This window comes from Phalacrocorax aristotelis, chromosome 21, assembly GCF_949628215.1.
Source record: "Phalacrocorax aristotelis chromosome 21, bGulAri2.1, whole genome shotgun sequence".
Lineage (NCBI taxonomy): Eukaryota > Metazoa > Chordata > Aves > Suliformes > Phalacrocoracidae > Phalacrocorax > Phalacrocorax aristotelis.
The window spans coordinates 3,775,192-3,792,703 of record NC_134296.1 but is presented as its reverse complement, the minus strand read 5'-3'; the positions used below and the strand labels follow the sequence as shown (position 1 = coordinate 3,792,703).

Sequence of the window (17,512 nt, the reverse complement as noted above, 5' to 3'; positions counted from 1 at the left end):
CGGAGGGGGGCGCTCAGGGGACCTGAGGGGGGGTCTCTGAGGGCCGGGGGTTGTGGGGTCTCTGAGGGCCCCGGGGCCAGAGGGGGGGGTCTGAGGGCCGGGGGCTGTGGGGTCTTGGGGGGGAGTCTGAGGGCCAGGGGCTGTTGGGTCGGGGGGGGTGTCTCTGAGGGCCCCGGGCCTGCAATGGGGGCTCCGGGGTCTGGGGGGTTGTCTGAGGGCCGGGGGGGCCTGTGGGAGCTCTGAGGGCCCAGGGGGGAGCTGTAGGGGCTGTGGGGGATCTGAGGGCCCGGCGGGAGCGGGCCCGGCTTGTCAGGAGTGGGTCCTGCCGCCCTCCCCTCAGGGCCGCGTCCTGCCGGGGTCCGGCCCCCCAGATCCCCCCCGGTGGGTGCCCCCGGGGTGCGGGAGCCGGGGTGGAGGTTTCCAGCCTACCGTGTGCCGGCGGTGCGGGGAAACAGCTGGGCGGGTGGCTGTTCCTTGGGGGCTGCCTTTGCTGACCCCCCGGGGTAGCTGCAGGCCTGGGCTGCTTCCAGCAGCAGCTCCCACTCGGCTGGGAGCAGGAGAGGGGGAATAGAGGCTCAGGATACCAGAGGAGAATATAAAGAGCGAAAGGTACTGAGGGGGGGAAGGGATGCTGTAACACCTGGTACGTGTAGCACACGCTCAGGCGCTTGGTTGTAATTTTCATGGATGTTCTGTCATTTTGCAATGAAGTTCATTAGAGGCACTAAAAGGTGCACTGACCATCGTCTGGTGCTTCGCGTGTAAGACTGCAAGGCAGTAAATACAGCTTCAGGTGCAGCCTTGCTGCTGGCTGGGAGGGCTGACCTTGGGCAAATTGTGGTGCCTCGGTTTCCCTGCCCTTTGAAAGAAAAGACCTGCGTGAGAGCTAGTGGTTCTTGTGTTATCTCATCGCCACAGGCATGTCCTCCCTCTGCATTGCTGAAAGATCAGCATAATATGATGAAATATAAAGGTAGCATATCTTGGAGGATACTGATGAAGGCAGGGCATTGCACAGAGCTTTTCCTTTCTGTGCTTAATGAGCTGCAGGTGATCAAGTCCTTTCCGTTTTTACTGCTGGAAAAGCTCAGATACAAAAACAGGGTCTTGAAGTGACTTGTGCAGGGTTACATGGTGTCAGTGCTGGAGCAAGGAGTTAAGACCTGGGAATCCTAGCTTTCTGAGGCTGGTGGTAAATCCTGAGAGTTTCTGGAACCTCAGAAGAGTCCCTGCAAACTTCAGGCGAGCAGTCTCCTCAACAAAGTGTCTGTCTGCGGCGGTTCTGAGTCACTAGTTGCTCAGTACTCCAGCTTTCCAGGCAGTGTACCAGAAAGGAGTGTTACAGAGCCTGCTGCTTGCTCTGAACAGTGCACTAATTTAAATGAATTTCTGCTAGACCTGACATCACAGATCTCCGAGCTTTCTGTCTCATTCCACCTCAAATCGGCATGTCGTGCCCATTATGGATTCAGCCTTCTTGTCAGGAGGCACTGAAGTATTTATAACAAGGAGAGGTGGATGAGAACAGTTATTAATGGAGGCTGAAATAGAGCTGGGCTTTATTCCTAGGTACCGCTCCTCCCAGGATGAAACAGTGTGTGTTGTTCTTATGGATTATTCTCTTTCTTTAGGAAATACACTTTTCTTGCTGGTGCTTTTACTTAATTTTGCTTTTCAGCCTCCCCTACGTTGCGCTGTTACATACACGTTCCTGCTCAAAGTGCCCCCTTTTTCCCCTCCGATGGGGCCGGTTGGCACCATTCACCAGTGTTTTGCTTTGTGCAGTCTGAGGGAGAACAGGGAGTTAAGAAAAATCTGGAGGTTTACCTGTTTTCCTACTAACTGGACTTGCTCTGTCACTTGGGGTGGTTGGTCTGATCCTGCCCTTCTCTTGCATAGTTATTGTGAACGTTATTCAGAAGAGCCTTTTGAACAGTTTAATGTTTTATAAAAAAGAATGTTTTTCCATTCCAGTTTTATTTCCTCTAAATACCTCAGCTTCACACTCCCTTCGGGTCTGTCTTTCAGCTATGCTCATTTGCCCAGAAGAATTTTGCTACTGAATCTTAATCTGCTTTTATTTTCTGCTTTCCATTTGCATATGAAATAATTCCTCGTTCTTCTTGTTATGTCATTTGAAGTCATTTCTGCACGGGGTGTGTTTTCGTTCCTTTTCTGTGTGGAAATTTACAAGGAAGGGTCGCTATGGAAATATTTCACAGGAAAATACGAAAGAGTTACTTCACACCAACTGTTCAGATTAAGTGAATCACATGTCAAATAGGATGACAGTGGTCACTTGTGGTGATCTGTAAAGCTAGGCTTTGCCGTCGGTGACAGAGCTGAGTTATGAATGTATTTTAGAAGGCTTAGCCAGTGTTGTGCTCTAGCAGCTTAAATTCCTAGAGCAGAAGAATGTGAAAACTTACAGTGCTTTCACCATCTGTGCTTTTCACTCTTTTGTCCTATATTTAGCTTGGAAAAGAAAACAGATAAGGTGGTTTCACTTTTTGGTTCTGGCACGTGGCTGCAGTCCTGGGGAGGCAGATTCTGCAGGAGCATGTTTATAACCAAACATCAAACCACTATAGCTGGGACAAAGGGCTCTTCCTACGAGCTGTCTGAAGCACCAGCTGCTTGCTGTGTGTGTGAACTTTGGTGTGGTTTGAACTGCTCCCAGGCTGGACAGCAAGAGCAGTACTTCAGTTGGCCTCACCAGTCTGTAATTATTTATGGAAGCACATCTATGGCTTTAAAGTAAAACAGTGATTTGCCTTTACCTCTTCCTGGTTTTGTTTGAAAGTACCCTTTTTGATTGTCTTTTTTTTTAAAATGGTGCTCAGGACAGCTGTAGTAGATGCTTGATCTCAGAGTGGTATAAATAAAGGTGGTATTTATCCCCGTTTATCCCCAAACAGGGAAACTGAGCCAAGGCCAACTGTCCAAACTTACTTAACATAACACTCTGGGATTTGAGTTCTCAGCACTGCAGTGGAAATCCTTATCAAAACTATTTTTATGTAATTTCATTAGGAAGCTTTTATCCACTGATGCATTTGAAGGCTGCTTTGTAACATCTTTTGTTACAAATATGCGAGCTTGTGGCGTGATCAGCCCTAACAGACCACCTAATTGTGTGTGTTACATGGGTTCCAGAGGAAATGCAACATGTAATCCTTCTGTTTGGAAGAAAAGAATATAAGTTAGGTGGAGAAAATAAACAGGTAATAGCTTTGCTTGTTCCAGTTCCAGAGGACTGATGTGAAAGAGCCACTGAGCCAGAAGCCTCTGAAAGAAAGAAAAGCTGATGGCAGCGGAGGAGCTCGGCTGGGGTTTCAGGAGCAGGTTTGAATGCAGGGGAAGGAGACCACAAGTGTATTCAGCTTTGACAGGAACCATGGAGGAACTTCAGGAATCTCTGAAAGCATCGTGAGAAGGAAGCAGAGGAGAAATGAAAGAGAGAAGTTGGGTGAGGTAACACCAGCACTGTTGCTGAGAAAATACAGAGGAAAGCCAGCAAGGGGAATGAGACCTGTTTGCAGAGGGAAGAGTGCGGTGCTTGAGCCACCAGTCCAGGCAGCTGGCCCAGGTGATAAGACGTGCACAACAGAAATGTAGGTGGTACTGGGCTGGCGGCTTTGTCTTTGCTGGAGCCATGCTGGTAAACAGGGCCTAACGCTCATGGAGGCCCTTCGTCCCTGAGTGTATGAAGTACTTGAGTGCCGCTGCGATTTTTCCTCTGTTTTATTCCCAGTCTGTTACATCACATTACTGGGCATGCAGGATCTCAGCTGCTGTTTCACGTGATGCTCCGGACAGTATCTGCAAGGTGCTATGTTGCTGTGGAGCAGGATTGGGAACTGTGGAAGGGATTAAGATGGTGCTTGTAGCAAGGTCTGTGTCATCTTATACTGTGCTTTGCTCCTGTTGGTTGGTTTCTTTCCTCCTTTCCTGGGTTTTGGAGGTTGCTGACTGACGGGTAACATTTTGGACAGTGCAACCTTTCCAATGCAGGCTGAAGCCAAGTTATCTTTGGCAGGTGCAAGGCTGCACAGCTACTTTTATCGATGGTGCCATCAGTTGTCACTCACCATCCGTCCTGATGTCATGCAGAGGAAGATGAGGTGTGGCAGAAGTGTCTTGCACAGCATAGTATTGGAGCCACCTTTCCAGATAAATAGATGGGCTTTAGAAACAGTGTATTAAAAAATCCTAGAAACAAAACAACTGAGTAGCATGTGCAGGATGTAATACTTTGGTGCTTGTAGATGTAGGTCAAGTACACAGCCAGAAGAAACAGCATCATGTAACTCCTCATAAATTGTATTGCATCTGAGTAGAGCCTTTCTTCTCATTTCCCAGCGTTTAGGCCATATATCCGGTTTTCCAGACAAGGTTGCCTTGACTCCTCCCCTCTCTCATTTGCAATTGCATCTAGTCCTTGCAACAGGTAAACCCACTGCTAGCTGATAAGTGAAAATATCAGGAAAGCCGATAGTGTATCTTTAGTTTCTTCTAGACCAATTTAGCCGTTAGGAATATGTGGGTGTTGCAGAGTGTGCTGAGCTAGGAATGCGTGGGCTTTTGTGGGCTGTTGTTTCATAACTTGGATGTAAGAGTCTCAGAATCCCTTCCTGGCCCTAAAAGTTCATTTGGTAATACCCCTTCCACGCAGTTGTGCTACTTTTGTGCCACACGCAAGGAATTCAGAGCTGGCTCCAAGTTGTAGAACCGCTCTCTGCTGTGTGAGCCCTGCCTGTTCTGTAGCGTTAGTGCATCAGCTCTAAAGTTAGTTGTGGAGCTGGTTGTGTGCCTCTATGCTCAAAGGTATGTGACCTCCTTGCCTGGCCTCTATCAACCCACACAGTCAAAGACATGCTGTCAAGCTAAGATGGGACAAAGAAAGGCCACTGCAGCTGTTTGGTGGTATGATGCTCTCTGAGGTCAGGATGGCAGAAGCGAGATGTGTTATCCTGAGGAGACCCTTCCTTCTCTTCAGAAAAGATGGGGACAAGAGGCAGAAGCAGTTGTTCTTCAGCCAAGAAAATGCGATTCAGTCTCTGCTGTTCAGGAATCATTGAGAAGGGCCCTGGGGCTGGGCATAAGGTCGGGTCAAGTCATCAGATATGAATCATTTGTCCAACACGGAGGGGTTGGGGAATTCCCGAAGCCCAAAGAGCACTTCTTTCCCCTCAGTGCTTAGATTTCTTGGCTAAATGCTGCAATCTGGAAATCACTATAAGAAAATGCAGCTTGAATTCTCTGGTCTATTTACTTCTCACTTGTCCTGAAGTGTTTTGCAGCATTGTTGCATACTTGAACGCTGAGGTGCAGCTGTGCCCTTGCAGTGACAGTCAAAGTGGTGGCACATTCAGTAAATGTGTTGGAAACCCTCTGATTTAGGAACGCCTACCATCAGTATAAGGTGTGTGCTTACCACTTTGGGGTTTCTCTGAGTTTCCTGACCTTGATTTTAAATTAACTGGAAGATGTTTAAAGTGGCAGAGGGGGGGAAGCAAGGAAATTGTGCCTGGGAAAGGCCTGATGAAGCAACAGGATCTCAGAGTGATTTAGGCAGAAGAGATCTCTGGAGAACCTTTGCCTGGGACAGTCTCTTTGCTAGAATTGAGACCAACATTGCAATTCTGGCTTTAGCTGCTTTAATATCCTTCTTCAGTGATCAGGGAGATGTCTACTGCTGAAGATGGTAATTTGCCTAAAATAGCTGTTGCAGCTACGGGAAATACGGGAAACCACAAAGATGCTAGCAGTTAAAAATTGATGGTAAAAAAACCCATTACTTTTCCATCTGCAAAGCATTCTGTTCAGCCAGGTAATAATTTCTTTGGTGCCCAGGTGCCACAAGGCACACAAATTGGAATCCAAAGCATGACGGCTTGAAAAACAAATCTGGTAGCAAAAGCCCAAAATAACCCGCTCCTGCAGCCAGCACTCAGACTGACAACAGCAGAGAAGAGCAGAGGAGGGATGCATTTGTGTTCTCATACCTGCAAGGGGCTTGCACGCATTTTGGTGTGGCTGAAGAGGACTTGAGCAACATAAGTGTGTTACAGAGAGCGGGTAACCCAAGTGTGGATAGCCTCCCTGAATTTTTAAGTTCTGCATCTTGATCTTCATGCGGCTGAGAGCAGCAGGGCACGTGTCTCAAAGTGGGAGGGTTTGGGGACGGATGGGAGAGGCTCGCAGCTCCCCCGCCACGGGCTGTGTTGGGTAGGGCGTGCGGTTGGCTCTGGAGGGCAGTCGGTAGCACGGTGCTTCGTGTGGCGATGGGGAAGTCGCTTGATCATTTGGTGTCATAGTTTCCCCAGCAGTTAAGCAGAGAGAATACTAACAAGCCAGTTTGTACCTTGCTTTGAAAATAGTCCTGGGAACACTAGCAAATAAAAGCAGTTTTGGGAATGGGATGGAAACGGTTGGTAGCATGAAGCCCTGAGCCAATTTATAAGAAAGAAGCTTTGTCAAGGCTCCTTTCCAGCAGTGGCTGCTCTTTCTCAGGCCATCAGGCAGAGCTCCTGAGGTATCCGGCATTGAACCGCCGGTAATAATCATCTCTTAAGTTCTTACCTGCTGCATCTAGCAAAGCATTTAAGGCTGGATGCAAACCCTTTAATGTTGTAATTTGGAAATTTCCGTGTACATTTTGAAGGCTTTTTTAAAGTTTTAATATCGAGAAATTCTTGATGGAAAGGTGGAACCCTAGGCTATTATGGAGCAAAGTGGTACTTTACTCCATACTCCACCATAATACTCCAGTTATCATTTATTTTTTTCAAGACAAGGGTGGGAAAAGAGATTGTGCCCATAACAGGACATGGCATTTTCCTTTCAGAGAGAATAATCTCTAAAATCAGGGTTGCTGTGCTGCAGTTTATCAGAAGAACCAAATTGTCAGTTTTACAAAGCATGTGTCAGCTGCTGGATGGAAGGTGTTTCCAATCACTTCCACTGGGCTTGAGAGAGAAGTGTGTGCGTTTTGTGGAATGCTAAATAGGCTCTTGTTGCTGCAAAAATAAATTGTGCTTCAGTAGCTCAGGAGGAAAATGTGGCTGGATTTATCCTTGCATCAGCCGCTGGGTTTTGCGGAGCCTTGCATTGGCTGCGTGGAACCTCTCCACGCCACTGCTACTCTTCGGACTAAGTGGTGGGTCAGGAAAAGGGGCTCTTAAATATGATTCTTCTCCCCTTGTCGTATTCCTCCTAGGCTCCTCGAGCTCATACCTCCTCTGCAGCTGCTCAGCTGAGTCTGATTTATGTAATAACCTGTTATTTTCTGCAGGCTGGAAACAAAAATGCAGATTGCATTGCAGGGTGAATAATTTCTTAAAATCTGAGAAGTGGGGCTCCTGACTAGTGTGTTTATTTATGTTTCTTCCTAGTATTCTTTCATGTGCTATTATTATTTGCTTGAGGTTTAGTCTTGGGAAATTCCCTGGCAGCTGACAAGAGTTTGTATTCCAGATTTCAGAGCATGGGGCAGCTGGCATTTAAACTTTACTGAGCTTCCAGCCGATGAGCTAGAAATAGTAAAACAGTTCCTCAGCGAGATGGAGTTCAGCCCCTGCCAAAACCCCGGCCTCTTTAACTTTCAGATTAGTTTATGGTTTGCTTTACAGGTCTCCTAGTACCAAATTAGCTGGGTGTGGCGCAGGAAGGGCACCTGGTCTGGAGCCTTTGCAGTTTTCCAGTATTCAGAATGCTTAGGAGCCATTTCTGTTTGGGGCAAGAAAGTGCCCTCAGGGGCCTAAGTGAGGATGCAGACTTCAGGGAGGATTGAGGTGACATTTGTTCTTTGTGTAATTGAGTCTGGTTCCCAATCTGTTTGGAAACATTGATTTTTTCTTCTTCGTTTTTTTTTTTTCTGCTGCAGGTTTAACTTTGAATTGAATTTCGAAGTCTTTTTACCTTAGCCATGTTATATTACAACAGATTACTTGGAGCCAAGACAACTGGTTACTTATAAAGATGTTTTGTGGCCCATGTGAAACTGCATTTGGCTTTGGGTGGTTGAGTGGCCCAGCCTTTTTCATTCAATGTAGCTGAAGCTTGGAAAACCAGAAAGCTGATAATTTAAAGCCACCAGAGATGTGTGTATACAGGCACGTCAACGCACTTAAATCCACCCTGGTAAGGAGCCCACCAGTACGGTGCCAAAGGCTGTTAGTGGGTTACATGGTAACATGTACGGAGTTTGTTGTGTGACCTAAGCAGGGCGAAGTCATGGGGCTGATTGCATTGGGACCTCTTTGTCCACACAGGAAAATGGTATTGCCTACCTAGGCAACATCTAGGGTACAGCCCTACTGCACTCAGTGTAGAGCTGGAGTTACAGAGATTACGTTCATTAATTATTAAAATGTGGTGCTTTCCATCTTCTAAACAACTGGTTATTTTGGTATTGATCAGATTCCGTTAAATTCTAAATGGCTTTATGCTAAGTTGGGATGATACCAGCTGGATTAGTGCTAGATACCATCTAATGCTGCTGTAAATTAGTCTTGCCTTCTGCTAATTCAGCGTGTTTCTCTTCCTTGTCTGCAACTCTGAATCTCTCCATTTTGAGCTGCGTGTGCTCACCAGACAAATTGCTCCACAGTTTTACCAAAAGCTTAAGTAAGTAAAAGGGCTTTTCTTCCTGAAAGGGCTTTTACTACTTCTTCCTATGTGTCTTCAAAGCAGCTATTTTTTTCCTTTTTACAGAAGTTTTGATCACTTGTCCCTGTTTTATTTCCTCCAATATTATTTTTCAGTTCATTCTCAAACATGTGTCTTGCAGTTAAAGCTTATGCTGCTGTCTTCCTTGAAAGTTTTCCTGTATCTGGAAGTCACTAACCTTGTCTTTTATTAGTGATGAACCTATTTTTCCAAGTAAACATGTGATAAGAAGGTTTAATATGAGGGGAAATGTCCTATCACAGAGGTTTTTGGATTGTGGAAGATCTTCCTGCGGAAGATGGAAATCCCATCAAATGGCCCATCCAAAACCTAACCAGACAAGGCTCTGGGAAAGATCTTGGGCAAGGAGCAAATCTGCGTTGGCCAGAATATAGGGGTTTTTCCCAAGTCTAATTTCTGTCCTTCTGCCATAGTTCCTTAGATTATGTATTTGTGTTACAAATTAAAGCAGAAATCTTCATCGCTTCCCTTGCTGTTTTGTTTCCCTTATGAAGGCACTGTGTTTTCAGATTGGAGCTGACAAGTTACCCCTTTCCTGGGTCTCTTGTGTTCTGAGTATTTTACCATTTGCTTTCTGCAACTGTGGCTAGGGTTGCAAGCCATACGGTTGCTTGCTTCTGCCAGTGGATGATGCTTGTCATTAAGTAAAATCAAGGTCAATGATGTATTGCTAATTAGTTCTCACATATAATAACCATAGTAACAAAGATATTAATAGAAATAAATGTGTTTAGCTGTAGGTAGGGGTTACATACAATAGACGACGATTACTGAATAACTGCAGAAGAGGCTGAGGCAGAAAATGTACTTTGAGTGTATGAAGCTACTGACGAGAGTGTTCCTGTACCACGTGGCAGCAGATAATGAGAGAGATGGATCTGAAGAGAAGTTTTATGATTTCAGATGTCTTCTCCCGACATTGTCTGCATATTTCCTCAGTTGGAGACAGTGTGGCCAGACAGCTACAAATGTGAACATACATTTATTGTTTATGATTATGGCCTGGCTTCGGGCCAGCAATCAGATTTGGCCAAACTCCCTCTTGCAATCAGTGAGTTTGTGGCCCCTGGATATGCAAGCTGATGATTTGGGCAGTCCTTCTTTTAGTAGTGACATCATTTTTTGTTGAGTATTCAAGCTGATGATTGAGCAAATAGACTGACACTCATGTGCTTTTCCCATCTAAAACATGAAATGAGGCTTCAGAGCAAATCAAGTAATGATCTCAGAAACTGCCTAAGACAGCTGAGGGTTTCTGTGAAGAACATCATTTTTTGAGGCACAATCCCAAGAAGGTATTGAGGTTTAAATCATCTGGGTGTTGTTAGCTTCTTAGGAAAGAGTGAGACCTTCAGGCTGCTATGAAATTAGGATAGCGTTGTTAATGACTGTGTCTGCCTGCTTCTTACGAGTGTTGATTGAGCCCTAATGCTCCTGTCATCTGAAGTGGAAAGAAACAGTGGGAAACACTGTAGGGAAAATCTGCAAACCACTGGGCTGAGTAGGAGGCTTGACCTAGCAGGACTTCCCTGGCTATAGCTGTAAGCCTGGAGCTTGTATTTCCCACTGCCTTGACTGTGAATGCAGCAAGACCTTTTTATTCCCTGGAAGGCTTTCTCAGGATGCTGGTGGCTGCGATGGTCCATTCGGCTATTGTGCAGCAGATCAGCTTCTGGCTGGCAGACACTTTGAGACAAAAGGTTGCTCCGGGTATTGTTATTGTGGATGCCTGCACGCTGGTGTAAGTGTACACAGATGCAAAATGCCCTTGTGGCTCTGCAGTGACAATTCCATAGAAGACAGAAAAAGGTTTTCTGGTTTGACTTTTGTCATGGTAATCCTGGCAAGCTCAAAAGGAGTGCTGTCCTGTGAGTTTACTGGCTAGCACTACCGACTTCTATTAGAGTTGCAAAACAAAAAAAAGTGCAAATATCCCACACTGTCAGTTTTCCTAATAGCTACCATTTTCATTCACTTTTCTCTAAGCCAGCAATTCATGCTGCCAAAAATGTTACTGTTGATCAGTATGAATGGAGCGAGTCTGCCAACAAATATCTAAAATTGCCTGCTCTCACTGCTTTTTCCTTCCCCTGACAGTGACCAAAGCAGTTCCTTTCAAGTAATGAAGATTTGGCATCTATGGACTCCCGAGTTCATAGGCACACTTCATCAGTTTTCCTCTTGTACACCCCATCTAACGTGCACTATATGTATCAAAATGTCTCTAAATTTGAAGATTATTCCATTTGAAGATCTGGGATTCCTTTACAGGGAGAGAACCTGAGAGTCAGGGACTTGGTAATAAGCATACTTTCAGGAATTTTGACTCTGTGGTTTAAAAGAGAGAATTGTTTTCAGTTCTAGATTTTTGTTTACAAAACTTGTAGCTTCTGTTATCCCATCATCGGTGGGGTCTGTACTCTCTCTTGTGGGGGTGGAATGGCACATTTTGGTGCATCTGGAATGTCTCATGAAAAGGATTCTAGTGTAAAGTCTGGTAGTACTCATGGTAGCTTTCGTAGCCGTTCAGCACGATTTCTGCAGCCTTCCTCTGTAGCTGATACAGTTATTTGTTTTTAGCTAGATCATGTTTCATAGCACCCTTTCCACCAGTGTCCTGTTTCACAGCTTTAGCATCCTTTCACTCTGTTACTGTGTTTTTGATACACGTACACACTAAATAAAAGTAATTCCCCCATTTAGACATGTCCTCATATTTTGCTTCTTCATTACCAGCTGAAAGCAGCTTCCCTGTCTAAGCATGCTTAGCCTGGGATGAGGTTTTGAGACACCAGGGTTTGATCCTTGCTTTACAGGTGTGAGAAAGCTGCTCTGTGCCTCAGCCTCTCCCCACCTGTAAGCTGATCACTACCCACAGCAGCCTGTGAGCTGAGCAGTGCCAAGTGCTTTTTATTACCTACCTGTTCAGGTTTTATTTGTTTTATTCTTAGTATCCAATTCCAGTGGACATGATTACAACAGCTTTCAACAGAGCTGATTCACTAACGCAAGACAAGGATGCTCATGTATTGCCCTCAAGGTATTTGGTCTAATTTGCAACAGCGTTTGAGATTGAGTGCTCACAACGAGGCTTCCAAGCACAGACCTTACAGACGCTCAGCCTGTCCCTGCATCTCCCCTCCAGTGGAGCAGCCGCTGCAGCACGCTCTGGAATATGTTACTTCTTTGTACGGATGCTGAGGAGCAGTGTTGAACTTGGCTGCCTTCCTGGGTGTGTTTAAACAAGAGGGCCTCTGGTAAAGGGAGTAATGAGTTTAAAGTGAATGTGTCAGCCTGAGATGCTGGCAGGTGTGTTATGAACTCAGTCTTTAATTAAGCTGTCAGTGTGTACCTTCAGCTCAGGAGAGGGAGGTGACGGCATGACATGGTAAATGTCTGACTCAGGCTTCTGTGGCAGCAGAAGACTCGACAGTAGCAGGGGTCAAGGTAAAAAGCAATAGTAGGAAAATTCACAGCTGTTTGTGCCACCCTCCTCTTCCAGGAGTTGCTGCATCAGTACCACAGAGTTGACATCTGTGGCTCTTCACTGTCTGTCAGACTTTCTCCTAACAAAAGGTGTGCTTTGGAAGGGCATTTTTCCTCCAGGAAGCCCTGGGCTGACCGACGAGCAGGTGCTCTGGTGTCTCCGCCGGGTTTGTGCTACACCTGGTGCTCCTGCGGTGTGCTCCTCCTGGCACATCGGCCGCTATCCCAGCAGTGTTGCTCTGGTCCCTCCTACCCTCTCTGAGTAATGACTTTGATCAAGATGCCCTTTGTGCCTTTCACAGAGAAATAGCCCATGCTGCTGGTGCGGGGAAAGGAGGGAGAATGGTAGCGTGTGACTAACTGAACCTAATCCTGCTTATGCTGACAATAGGGTCTTTCTTTCTCTTCTGCTTTCTGGACCACTGTACAGAATTAGAATTAGCGTGGAGGAATGTGTGCAATAAGCCCTGGCTTCAGTAGTGGGTAAGTTGTTTGGCAGGAAGTCTTCAACTTTGAATTCTGTGACTGCGGAGTGTCCCAGTGTGAGCTGCCGCGCTCCCTTGGTGGTGGCTCCTGCACAGAAGGGTTGCTCAATGGAGACAGGCATCCTGGTGAGGTATTGCTGACATGCATACAGCCTCTGTGGCCTAGCACCCTCTGAACTGGCTCTTCTGGTTCCTTAGGGGCCACAGTGGTTTTAATGAAGTCAGACGTTTTCAGATTTGCCCCAGAACAGACTGCTCTTGAGCATTCCTGCTGAAATAGTTTCATCCATAGCGTTTAAATCTCAGACACATGAGGGATCTGAAGGTACTAGGCTGCATACAAGGGAGGTGGAAACAACAGAGGCCCTTGGGAGGAGGAATTACAACCAGAAGGAGCAGCAGCTGCTGGTTGCCAAAAGGAGGATGGGAGCTTGGGCTGGTCACTGCGGAGGGAGTTAGGTTGCATGCTTGGACCTGCTGACCAAAGCGCAGGCTGGATTACGAGACTGGTGTTTAAAGAGACAGCCAAAAAAGTAATTTACTAATGATCTTTTACTTTCCTGTGTCACAAACTTCAAAAAGAATCTAGATAATTAAACTTTTTACCACTGATGTGGCAGTTCTGGGGCTAGTAAAATTGCTGACTTGTTGCAATTTGGCTTTGGTTTTCATTGGTTTTGTCCAAGGGCAATTTTGCTGGTTTCCAGGTTCCCAGTGCTTTAGAAGGAATTTTCAGTTTCTCAAACTTGAATTTGATTTAAACCAAAACACAAACAAACAAAGCCCTTCAAATGTCAAAGCATAAAGACATACTTTTTTTTCTCGAGCAACCAACATGCCCTGGGTTTAAAAATGTCAGAAAAGGTTTAACAAAACAGCAAGCGGATTCTTATACTTAAAATAGTGCTGTCAAAGGCTCCTCTGGTCTTGGCAGCTTTGCTGGGGGTTGTTTTTAGAGCCTCCTCTTCCTTCTCTTGCAGGTTTACCAAGAATCTCTCTCCAGACAAAATCAACCTGAGCACACTGAAAGGGCAGGGGCAGCTGACCAACCTGGAGCTGGATGAAGAGGTGCTGCAGAATGTGCTGGAGCTGCCCACCTGGCTTGCCATCACTCGGGTCTACTGCAACAAGGCATCTATCAGGGTGAGCAGAGGCGGCCACGCTCGCCTCCCCAGACACGGCTGAGGCCTTCCAGTGGCAGCTTCTGCTTGTCACTCGGAAATTTCTGATGAAGAATCACGATGTGATTTGATCCACACATCTCAAACCCTGTGCTTTAGATGTGAGATGTGCTAATCGCATGCTGTGAGGTAGCCGCAGCAGGTTTCACCAAAGGCCACCTTTGCTGAGCACTCTGCCCCCCCCCGGTGGTGGCCGGCAGTGGGTGGTGGAGGATGCTGAGAGAAGCACAGGAAGAGTGTGGTGTGGCCCTTCCTCACCTTCAGGTGACTTGTTAAGCCAGCAGTGAGGGCTTTGTATTTAATAGCCTCTGATGAATTTCTAGGAATTTGCCCAGATGCTTTCTGGACCCACTTGTTTAACATCCAGAGTGTGGTGTGGCAAAGAATTTCACAGCTTAACTACATCTACTTCTGCTTGTATTGAGTCTGCCTATGCTAGTTTTAGTTGACAACCTCCTGGTACCGTTATTGGAAGAAATAGCGAACAATCATTCCCTGTTCATCACCTCCATATCACTTGGGATTTTGCAGACCTCTCTGTTTGCTCCTTCCCTCCCATTCCCCTGCTATTTTGACAGCAGAGGAGTTTTCTGTGTCTTCCCTCATTCCTGCTGATATTTTTCTTTTTAATGCTAAAGAAGTAACACAAACCTCCGACAGGAATAGGAAGGAGAGAGAAATGGAGTGCAGTTCTCTGAAAGCCTAATTATGCGGTGAGGTATTGTAAAAATAAATTGAACTTAAGTCTTAATTGTTGAAAATGCAATTCATCAGAAATGCATCAGTAGTGCATGTGAAAGGCTGCACCCTCTGCACTCAGCCAGCCTTTAGCCCACAGTTACCCATTTACATGAATAATTGCTGAAATTGTGCATGCACTTGCAGTTGCACTTTTGCACACTGAGCTCCTCTTACAAATTCTTCCTCTTTGTGCTTTTTAGAGCAAAAAGTTGATTTTTTTTTTTCAGCTGCTATGAAATGCCAGATTGTTTAATCTCAGTTGGTACTAACCATTATTGCATTATATGAATGCAAAAGTTCTTAGTATGTCAAAGAGACGTGCTATAAAAGAAATATGGTTCTACTCTGCCAAGTGACAATAAAAATGAGCCCGTCTTGCTCATCTGATCCGCTCTGTTTTTAGAGTCAGATCTGCTTAATTTAGTAACAAACATTTGTTCTCCCTCCTACGAGAACTGCAGAATAAGTGTTGCTGTAAGAAAATAAAGTGAATCTTTTTGGTTTGTGTGCAGTCTTCAAAAGAATTACCGACTTCCAGTAACAGCAGCAATTAACTGTAAACTTTTTAAGGACAAGAACATTCTCCATAAAGGAATATGAAAAATCAGAATTTGACCTGCAGAGTATCTGTTACTCGTGATGATATGTGAGAGCCAAAAGCTAAGCTGGATTTATAGGCCTGGTGGCTGGGATGTCTTTTCCTTTTCCTTTTCCCTTGTCTGTGTGAGCCTCTTTGACCTGTATTCGGTGATACATGATGGATTGTCACTGTGGTCATTTCTCAGAGAATAGCTTTCCACTCAAATGGTTCTGTGTGATTTCTCAAACTTTCCAATGCAAAGATAGCTTTTGTAACCTCAGCTTTATTGTTTCAGATCCAGTGGACAAAGCTGAAAACACACCCAATCTGCCTGGTAATGTTTCCTCTTTTGTCCATTCCTTTTTTTTTCTTCCTCCCTCTTTTTAATCTCTCCTACTTGAGAAAAGGTCTGCGAAGGGAAACTGTGAAGCACATGCTCAAATTTTATATTTGACCTAAATCCTCTAGACCTTTCCCCTTAGGGGAAGGGGAGTTCTGAGAATAGTCCTGTTTGGCGATGCATGACCTCTCACGAGACCCACATTTCACTGCAGGGTGGAGCTGGGCTGAGCTCTCAGTGAAGTCCAGGACAGCCTTGTGCCTGTTTTTCTGTTGTTTTCTCCCACTTCTGGAGATTCAGATTACCCAATGATCCTGGCACTGGTGGCATGAGAGCTTTAACACATGAGACTCTTGGAGAGGCAAGAGACTCCAGAGCTTGTTTATCCCTGCCCTAGAGTCTCAGGCCTAAGGCTGATAGGCTGAGCTTGAGTCTTGGTCTGGTATTTATCGCTCCCTTGCACTGTCTTTACAGTACCTGGATAAAGTGGAGGTAGAGATGCGAACATGTGAGGAGCCTCGGCCACCCAACGGACAGTCTCCCATTGCTCTTGCTGCAGGTCAAAGGTCAGACCATGAGCCCTGTGGTTTCTTTCTGACATGTTACTGGGGTATGGGTGGCCGTTGTCCTCAATGGTTAACCATTGGCCTCTCTGCACTCAGGTTTAAGTGGTCCTAGTATTGCTTATAAACCTTGGAGTCTCTCTGTATGTGGTCTACACCTACCAGGCCTTTTATTGTAACAGGTGATGACTTTGAGGAATCTTCTCTTTGCAGTGAATATGGCTTTGCTGAAAAGGTCGTGGAGGGGATGTTTATTGTTGTCAATTCCATCACCATCAAGATTCACTCCAAGGCCTTTCATGCTTCTTTTGAGCTATGGCAGCTCCAAGGCTACAGTGTCAACCCAAACTGGCAACAGAGTGACTTGCGACTCACCCGCATTACTGATCCGCAGAGAGGAGAGGTACAGGGTTGTCTTACGTTGCCTGTCGTAATGCACACAGAAGAGCGGCACTTGTGCTGCCCCAGCCCTCTGGGGTGATCGGGCTGTTGTCTGAATTCTTATACAGTGTTGGTAGGGAGCTTTGGTGAGCTTGCCTACTGTTTGCTGGAACAGGCTGGCTGAGAGCTGACTTCTGCTCAGGGCTTTCTCTGAGCTCTTCTCCTCTAGGAGAATGAAACTGGAGAAGCTCTGAATGCCCTTGTGGTTTGTCTGGTCTTAAACTCAGTGTGAGGGAGAGTCGGTTAGATGTTACCTGGGGCATGATTTTGGTTTTGTGCTGGGATCACAGAAGAAAAATGCATTGAATGATTTTTCTGTGGCCTTGTTTCATCCCACGTCTTCTAAACATTTAGTTTAATCCTTGAAGATGTTGAAAATCTCAGCACTTTCCTATTTTTCTCCTTCTGGGTAGGTTTTGACATTCAAAGAGCTCACCTGGCAGACACTTCGGATAGAAGCAGATGCCACGGACAATGGCGATCAGGATCCTGTGACTACTCCTCTGAGACTCATTACCAACCAGGGGAGGATCCAGATCTCTCTCAAGAGAAGGGTGAGAGTTTCCTCCATACTTTGCAGGATACAGTCTCACTGCCTGGTGCAGTGATGATGCATGTTTCCTCCCACGTTCCTCAGCAACCGTTCTTTTCCTTGACAAATGTTGAGTCCAAGCTGCTGTATCGCTCTGTGTTTTCTGTTGGAAACAGCTGTGTTCTTACCAAATGTCAAAGCAGTTTATCTCCCAGGGGAGGATAATGTGTATGGAGCAAGTTTTGAAATTCATTTCAACATCCCAAGGAGAGCTGTCATCTCTTATCGGCAGATTAAAGCCTAGTAGCCGTATTTTTAGCTGTCAATAGAAATATGAGGAAGAGTAGATTAAAAAAAAAAAAAGAAACCATCTTTTTTGTTTGTTTATTTTTTAAACTCAGTAAGCAATTTGCCTCCTAAAGAGGAGGCAGCTTTGACTACTTTCATTCTCAGAGGAGGTACTGTGGAC

At 45.7% G+C, this 17,512-nt stretch overlaps 1 protein-coding gene across 1 annotated transcript in view; it reads left to right on the top strand.

Moving 5' to 3' along the window:
• Positions 1-17,512, top strand: part of BLTP3A (bridge-like lipid transfer protein family member 3A) — a 35,558-nt gene that overhangs the window by 279 nt on the left and 17,767 nt on the right. The window contains exons 2-6 of the mRNA XM_075115989.1: positions 13,646-13,808; positions 15,463-15,501; positions 15,982-16,073; positions 16,284-16,473; positions 16,925-17,065. Coding sequence (XP_074972090.1) covers positions 13,646-13,808; positions 15,463-15,501; positions 15,982-16,073; positions 16,284-16,473; positions 16,925-17,065 — 625 coding nt within the window. The remainder of the gene's footprint in view (positions 1-13,645; positions 13,809-15,462; positions 15,502-15,981; positions 16,074-16,283; positions 16,474-16,924; positions 17,066-17,512) is intronic.